The following is an 8,967-nucleotide window of genomic DNA, read 5'->3' on the forward strand; positions in this document are numbered from 1 at the left end:
AGTCGTCCTGTAGGTTCCACAGTGGTCCATGGGTGTATACTAGTCTGTGTCTTATATTTGTTCTGATACAGCTCAACATCATTCTAAATCTTTTCAGGAAAGGATCGTTTCTGTCCTGTGAATGTGACTTTTTATTACTGATACCTGCTCAAATGAGTATCAAGTGTCAATACTAGTTTCAATATCAGTTAGCATCAGATTTTGAGGACCCTAATTAGACTTGGCTCAAAATTGAAACATGAGCTGCAGAAGTGTGTCAGGAGGCCAAGAGTAAAACAAAGCAGATCCACCGGAGAGGCAGCCCACAGTACAAGCACCTTTGTGGGGGAGGGGAGAGAGAAGGCGGGGGGTAGACTGGATGTAGTGAGCAGATTAGTGGTGATGGTCGGGTTTTGGCCCAAGGTCAGATAGCTGACCATGCGCCAGAACTTGTTTTATTCAACGCCCACCTGAATTCGGTGCACAAAGACTGAACCAGTTCTACCACTGGTCTAAAGTGTGTTATACGGATTGAGTCGGATAATCATTGACCTACATATTTCGTCAAATTGTGTTACAAATCATGTTGGTTGATTCAATTTGCTGTTGCTGGATCTGAACATATTTTGAAGTATGACATATTGCTGAATAAAATATAGATGATAAACGATAATATTGGAACGAATTAATTATTCCTCAAAAAACTATTCTAAATGTACAATATTGTAAAAAAATAAAAATAAAATAAAATATGAGGTGCAATAGATAAATAGGAGAATAACACTTTTTTATTATTAGTATTAGTTTGTGTCTATAATGAGTGATAGAAGTTATTTATTCAATCATCTACAGATCAAATCTTATCGCAACGCAAAGAAATTGTATACATGATAAATATGCTGTTGTTCATGACTGAAACCAGGGTTGCCAGATTTTCAGAGAGCAACAAGCAACCAAATCTTTGAAAATAATACCAAAACCACCAACCCCAGCCATAAATATTAAAGGACATATATGCAAAATTGACTTATTTGAGCTTTTAACCATGCTATATTCTTGCCCCTTCATCAAAACCATATATTTTTCTTGTTTCTTTAATCCATTCATCCAAATTTGTCTTGGATACTTGCATTTTGTCCAGATTGTTGCATCACAGATAAAACGAAGGACAGTTTTTAAGACCATACACCATCTCTGGACTCATTCTGTGGTCAGACTGTGTTCATAATGACAGACAGCAGTGGGAGGTCCAACGTCTAGTGCCTCATTGGAAACGGAGATGTGGTTTATAAATCTATTTTCCAAATGTAGAAATGATTTTAAGTGATACAATGTAAAATACTTATCCCAAAAAGCATGTTTAAAAGGGAATTAAAGTCATAGAATCCATAATGAAGTTAAAAAAGAATGTCTTAATGTTGCGTGTCACAGCTGAACGAGTGCAAATAAGACGCACTTATTTTCAATAGCATATTTAACATCAGCATCAACTTCTTTAAAAATGGGAATTAACTGTTAATAGCCTGCATTATTACTACGAGTATTATTATCATGAAACAGACCTGTAAAAAAAATAAAATTCATATAATTTATGCAGTGAAAGTGCATGAAAGTTAACTTTGCAAGCAACTTTCAAAAAAATTATAAGCCAAAAGATGCTGCAAAGAAGCAAACATGGCAACTCTGACTGAAATGGACCATTACATTTACATTTTATGACCAGTTAACCAATCCCAACATCTCAACTCCCCTCAAACCATTCCTTTAAATATACTCTCTTCTTCCTATGTTTACCTGCTGTCTTCGCTATAACCAACAACACTTCTCTCCCTCACCATCTCGCAGCAGCAGAACAATTAGCCTCTCAACCGCTCCATCTTCTTGGGGGACACATTTTCAGACAAATGCTTTGACATATGTGCTTGTCCTCTGCCCCTGAAAGCTGGCTCCAGTAGCACTGAATTATCGGTCAGATCAACCAAGACACAAAAATGTAGCATCTTTCTCAAAATACTCCACCAGCTGATGTCATAAGGTGATTCTCTTCTTCTACATACGATGCTCCTCTGTGTTTTTTAATTGCTAAGTCACTCAATTACACAGCAATTTAGACAAAAACGATTGTTTGAAATATATAAGTTTAGTCAATGCACCCACTCGAAAAATATAAGGCTGAATGGGGGGGGGGGGGGGGTATGGCATTAGACATACCTCACTTCATTTATTCAACAACAAATATTTTATTGCTCAATATCGTTCTTCTTGTGAGTGGGATCACCTCTCCACAGATCTGACCTGTAACTTGTCCTTGTGGCGCCACCTGTTTGTGTCCGTGGAGACAAATAAATTTAAGATCATTCAGTGAACATTCCAGACAAAGTAACAACATCTCCATGGAGACCAAAGTGCATATTTACTTTCATTTTATTATGTCAAGAAATTATATTTAACTATCACAATAATAATGTTTTTGTTTTTCTACCCCGCTGCATATTATTTGATAAAACGTGCAAGCTGTTGTGTCCAGATAATACAAAATAAAAGACATCACTATCACTACTACTACTGTCTGAGCTTAATCCTTGCAGTTCCCTGGTGGTTAAAGCCTGGTTAAAAATAGCCTCTGGTCTGGGACAGGTCTGGGTTAGTGCTGAGGTCCAGATGTGCACAGCTGGACACAGCGCTCCTGACACTCTGTTTCCTGTAAGACTTCCACACGACACTCTCATCTTTATTTAATCTAGTCTTTTTATTCAAAGTTTTACCTTGGGTAGATCTGATACACCAATGCAGTGAAGAGATTCAAGACGACACACTACTTCTACTACTATTTCTAATACTACTGCTACTGCCACTGCAACTACTACAAAAACTACTTCTGCAACTGCTACTACTTCTACTATTGCCAAGGCTACTACTACTGCTACTACAACAACTGCTGCTGTACAACTACTACTACTACTTTCTTCTATTACTACTACTTCTGCAGCTATTACTATTGCTACTAATGCTGCTACTATAACTACAACTACTATTGCTACTATTGCTGTTACTACTACTGCTGCTGCCACTACTACTACTGCTAATGTTGCTACTACTACTACTACTACTACTACTACTACTACTACTACTACTACTACTACTACTACTACTACTACTACAATAGCTACTACTTTTCTAATACTACTGCAACTAAAACTGCCACTACTACTGCTACTGGTACTACTAATTTTGCTGCTGCCGCTGTTACATCTACTACTTCTACTACGACTGCTGCTGTTACTACTAATATTGCTATTACTGCTGCAACTGTTGTTACTACTACTTCTATTATTACTACTACTACTAATGCTGCTGCCATGGCTACAGCTATTGCTCGCTTTAATCGAAAACAAGCTAGGATTGTTTTAGTCTATTATGCACGAATAAAGAGACAAGCCAAAGGTTAACCACAAAGTCGACTGTTAAATTATCACAGCCTATACAAAAGCAAACTTCCACCTCAATTTTATACAAGCATTTTATATTATTGTGATGCCACGTGAACACAATCTATTTGCTAAAATCTGAAAAAATAAATACATAAAAAATCCTCCTCCCGCTCCTCCCCCTATCTGTGTATGAGAATGCAGTCCTGCTCCCCTCATAAATTATTCAGCAGATCGTCCCTAATCCTCGTCTTTGTGCCGCGCGGGGGGAGGCTCTTTACACCAAATACAAGTCCACCATTTTTCACTCACTTGTTTTGGCACATCTTTTGGCTAAACCAGACCAGCGCTGTTCCTTCCCCATTGCTTTATTTTAATTATATATTTATTTTTTCCTGTGGTATGCCATTAGATTGAGGGGGTGGAGTTAATGGTGTGCAAATGCTTTGTCCGTGCCATTATGTATATGATAATGGTGTTCACTGAAGGAATTTATGTGGGGCTTGTACCTGAGGTTTTTCCCATGTATTTGAGCAAAATGTCTCTCTCCAGCACAAGATATATTGCTCTTGAGGTCAAAATAAGTCAGCTGTCTCGTAATCAGGAAGTCTGTGTTGGCATGCTAGTAGTTGTTAGCTTTACTGTGACTTGCTCTGGTCTAGAAAGTTGTGAAAAGAACTTATAAACTTATCGCAGTGAATAATTAGGATGCTTGGAATTAGAGATCGAACTGTGTGGGGTTTTTCATGGGCGATGCCAATACGGTTGTTTTGAAACCCGAACAACCAATATCCGATAAGCTCTGACGATACTTTTGGGCTGATAATTTTCCCAAAATTGTATGGATTGAAATTGCAAAACAAGCTTATTCACAAATGCAAAAAAAAAGAGCTGTGTAGTCACATTTTAGGCAATGTCCTCTTTGGTCTAAAGTGGCCAAACCGACATACTGCCTGTGTTAGAAATTTAGTTTATGTAGAAATTTGTCTCGATATATATATATAGGACAGCAAATATATTGGTCTATCTCTACATGGAATGAGAAAGGAGAGGATCACTTCTATTTAAAATGAACTAGTTCTGTATTTCACGTTTTTTAAGACAGTATAAATCAGGTACAGCACCTTTAATCCTTGCAGATCCCTGGTGGTTAAACCCTGGTTTAAAATAGCCTATAAAGCAGGACAGTTTCAGGTCAGAGTGCTGAGGTCCAGATGTGTGCCCATGTGGCACATTGTAACAGTTTGTAGCTAACACATTTTCGCAATTGACTAAATGCATGTTGGTGTGTTGTTGTATCTGGACTTCTATATTGGCCAGGAGGACTCAATTGAAAAGGAGGTTAATAAACTCAATGGGACTTCCCTGCTTAAATAAAAGGTCAAATCATTTTCCTTTCAATGATTCTGTTGCAGTGCTTGTATTGCATTTTGGATATGACTCTTGATTATGTGTCGTGAGTTCTTTGTTGAGACAGTGCCAGACAACAAAGACCCGCGAAGCTCAAATCTCCATGATGACCTAATTCATGGGCTGATGCCAGTCTTGCCCCCCTCTGGAACCCCCCCTAGAACCCCCCTCTGGCACCCCCACACAACTGACGGCTGTAGTAAGTGTATAGTGCACACGTTGTAACTGCAGCAGGGATCCCAAATGAGTTCCCCAGATTGTGTTAAATGTATATAGAAGAAATTATTTAACTGTCCATGAAAGTAGGGCAGGACAGAATTCTGGTCTAAACACATGCTTTTACTGGCTGTAGACCTAAGACCCAAGCCTGGCAATTAGAAATAACCAAATGGCAATCTTGATTAAAATTTGATAAATGGCACATCCCTACCTGAAAGGATTGCATTGATCCTACATGAAAACTCGACAATTGTTTATGATAGACCTATTATGACTTATGATAGGGAATTTGTTGGCATTTGACCTGTCCCTGCCACTGGGGTAACCTTTCAGAAGGGGACCCAAATCAACTTTTCAGAGCTTTTAACCATGTTATAGTTGTTTTCTCTCACCATAATATTATTTGGAGTGATTCGTGCACGTTTGAGCAATCTTTAATCGCTTACTTCCAACACCATTTGGCCAAACAACTCCCACTGCTCTTTACTTGCTTCGTTGTCCAATTTTATTTTCTTAATCTGAGCCGACAGCTCCATGGCCCTTTGTTGTGATGATGTTTATAGCAACGTCAGCTTCCATTGGGCATGTGGACATCAGCGGACTTGTTTCTTTTTAGGTGAATATTGTGATTTAAAACGTGCAAATTATAACATAATGATCCACAGGTGTCATAGATTATAACTATACAGCAAACACAAGCACAGTAGGTCGTCTGTAAACTGATCCAGGGTCCAGGTCAAGCACCAATGAGGCTATAGAACAGAAAACATAGCTTGCTTGCAAAAATATAAAGCTGCCTTATGTTTAATGTTTTATTTACTTTTCAGGACATTGACGAAGATAAATTCCTTTGATAGGCCAACAAATAGAAATCTACATTTAGCCCTGCATCTGAAGGGTGTCAAACTGGAGCAGCATAGGGAGAATATGCAAACTCCAGAGTTCTGACGGGTTTGGGAATTGAACTTGAAACCCCACTTTGAGATAACAGGCGTCCTAATCCATCGTGTTGTTTTGATGATTTGTTCAATATAATTTCCCATTGTATTCAAGTCGTCAGCAATACCTTTGACACTTTGGGAATGTTAGCTTTTTTGTGTCTCTCTCTCCCTATGCAAATTAGCAAAATGCACATTATTCAGTAAACTCCAATAATTGCCATGAAAATCGATTACAACCAGTTTGACAATGGGATGAAAAGTCATATCAAACCTACACTGCCTCCTCCATCCACAAACTGATAAAATAACACAACCTCAGCTTTCTCAATTGCAACACTGATGCCAATATCCTCTCCAAAACATACTCATTCTTCCCATGTATCTTCATAAATGTTCTTCTTGTCTTCTTTTTTAGGCCTTTCTGACTCCATTTGTGGCGTTGGTTTCACCTTTAACACCGAATAGTCTTTGAATGAACACAAATCTTAAGGTGTTTTAACGCTGTCTCCCTAACCCACAATCACAGCCTCACTGACCTCCTTTCTGTACCGTGCCGCTGCTGCACCCAAGGGACACTGTTGCAAGAAGAAAGCTGCAACGAGCGTGCACCGTGCAAAGAATTCATACCCAAAATTCAGCACAAATTTCACTCTTCATAACGTAAACTAGTCAAAAACCCATGTGCCAAATTTGGACAGCATTACCAAAGTGACTGAGTGTTTGGCACAATTCCAACAGAACAATATGGAAAATGGACTGTTTGGCACTAAATGACAATCATAAAAGCATAATCAGAGAACGATAACATCACAATACATTGCAAATATAGGGCGTTATTGGGCAAGCTTGTCATGTAAAGGTTAGTCTACTCGTTTACTCGAATTCAAACCAGCGGTGGATCATTTCGACTACACAGTTCTAGTCAAATCCGTGCGTTTTGATAGTAACGTTTTGACAGCAAATTATAAATGCGTAAAGGAAGTCATTTTCGTGGTGGACTTTTGAATATATTGAGTTATTACTTGTAATTATGGAGGGTTTTGGAGTAGTCAGTGTAATCTTACCGTGCGCAGCCAGCGGCATCAAGTGCACAGCCAGGACGCACGCGAGTAGCGCCAGTCTCCCGCCTCTCTCCATCCTCCCTGCGAGTCAGCGAGGTACCACAAATCCAACCAGCGAGGACAATTGGAAAAAAAGTGAGCAAAAAAAAGCCTAGTTCTTCGAGATCGTCCCGTTGAAGGAGTGATCCAGAGCGAGCGCGTTAGTTTTCGGTTTTGGCGATGTCTAGACTCGAGCCAGCACGCGCGTCTCGTCCATGATGGTTCTTCTGCTTCTTCTTCTTCTTCTTCTTCTTCTTCTTGGCAGCGGTGGGGTTTAGGGGTCCATCAGATTAAGGTGCAGGCTGGGGGAGAGGGGTGGTCTTGGCGGTACGGTGGGTCGGTCGGTGCTGTTGGCTGTTGGTTAGTCCTCGGTGCGGCGTCAGTGTGTGCGCAGTGTGAGTGGAGCGCGGTGCGTACCGGCGGAGCGGGCTTCTCCTCCTCATCTGGGGCTGAGGAGGCAGACGCACCAGCGGACCCCTCCCCCTCCCCCCTCAGCCTCTGCCTCTCCAAACAGACCCCCCTCCTCTCCTCCTCCTCCTCCTCCTCCTTCCTCTCCTTCGCTCACACGCTCCCCCCTCCTCCCTCCCTCTTTCCCTCCATCCTTCAACTTTGAACGAGTCCCTTCGATTCATTACGTCGTGTTATTGAGCCATAGTGCAGTGCAATGGATGACAAGCAAACTGCATTTATTTTTGATCGTATGTTTAGCACAATAGTGGTTTTATGCGTTTTAAAAGTAGTGTTCCTTTAGATGGGTCAAGTGAGTTCAAACTTCACTTGACTGTATACTGTTGTGGTGTCCTTGTGCAAGACACTCCATGCTCAACTCCAGTCCCATGTCGGTTGCATATAAAGCACTGTAGCTGAGCACGACAAGGTTGACGGTTCAACTCCTGCACATGTTTCCTCCTGTGTCTGGGTGAGTTTCCTTTGGGGCACTCCGGTTTCCCCCATCAACCCAAAACATGTACCATATTTATAATCCAGCTAAGGTACTCTTGACCAAGACTAGCTCAAAATATGGAGATGTGTCCCCTGGCTGGACGCTGCACTGCGGCACTCACTGCTCCTGACAGATTGTCCTGTGGCATTGAAGGATGGGGCAATTTTCGGGAACAATAAAAGTGTACCTTATCCAACCCCGTCTGCAGAAATTTGGGGGCCCAAAGCTAGGAGGCTCACATGGGCCCCCCCTTTTGATATTAATAAGCAGAGGTTCTAATTCTAGACTCCTAAGTCCACGGGGCCTGGGACAAAAGACCTCTTTGTACCATACCTTACCTTAGGGCAATATGGGCAAGGCACTGTGTTTAATAGAAATCACTATAGCCGGTTTGTTGGTCTGGTAAGACATAGAAAAAATATCCTTTAGTTGGTATTTGTAAGAATATAGTAAAAAAAAAACCTAAAAAAACAACAACATTATTTCAAAGTATTAAAGGTTACAATACAATTTTATCAACCGTGATCAACTTTAATGTGTTCTTTTTTTAAAGATTTTTATTCTGCACTCTTCTCTTTTAATGTTAATTTTATGATGATTATTTGTGATTATTTATGTTTTGATTTGTGTGATTTTAATGTCTTTCTTATTCTGTAAAGCACTTTGAATTACCTTGTGTACGAATTGTGCTATACAAATAAACTTGCCTTGCCTTGCCTTGCCTTCTTTACATCCAAGGCCTCATGCTTGTATATATACAGAAGGAATTCTGGTTTAAGAAGTAGAAGTAAGAAGTAGCTGCTTATTTAGTTAGATGTGAAGTAAAAAAAATAAAATAAATGTAACATGATCAAAATGAGTCTTAAAAAACACAGAGGAGCACTACTGTATTACCACCAGATGAGTACTGAAGCCCAACAAAATAGGATGACCCCCCTTTCTCTCTC

General features: G+C 40.1%; 1 protein-coding gene across 6 annotated transcripts in view; it reads right to left on the reverse strand.

Annotated features, from left to right (window-relative positions):
* Positions 1-7,504, reverse strand: part of cspg5a (chondroitin sulfate proteoglycan 5a) — a 55,903-nt gene extending 48,399 nt beyond the window's left edge. For 5 of the 6 annotated variants that reach the window (XM_055227565.1, XM_055227564.1, XM_033981387.2 and 2 more), the window contains exon 1: positions 7,042-7,498. In XM_055227565.1, the coding sequence (XP_055083540.1) occupies positions 7,042-7,114 (73 nt within the window). In that variant the 5' untranslated portion in view covers positions 7,115-7,498. Of the gene's footprint in view, positions 1-7,041 lie in introns of all 6 variants that reach the window. The other variant, XM_033981388.2, reaches the window with a different exon arrangement.
* Between the last annotated feature and the right edge of the window lie 1,463 nt (positions 7,505-8,967).

This window comes from Periophthalmus magnuspinnatus, chromosome 16, assembly GCF_009829125.3.
Source record: "Periophthalmus magnuspinnatus isolate fPerMag1 chromosome 16, fPerMag1.2.pri, whole genome shotgun sequence".
NCBI classification, from domain to species: Eukaryota; Metazoa; Chordata; class Actinopteri; order Gobiiformes; family Gobiidae; genus Periophthalmus; species Periophthalmus magnuspinnatus.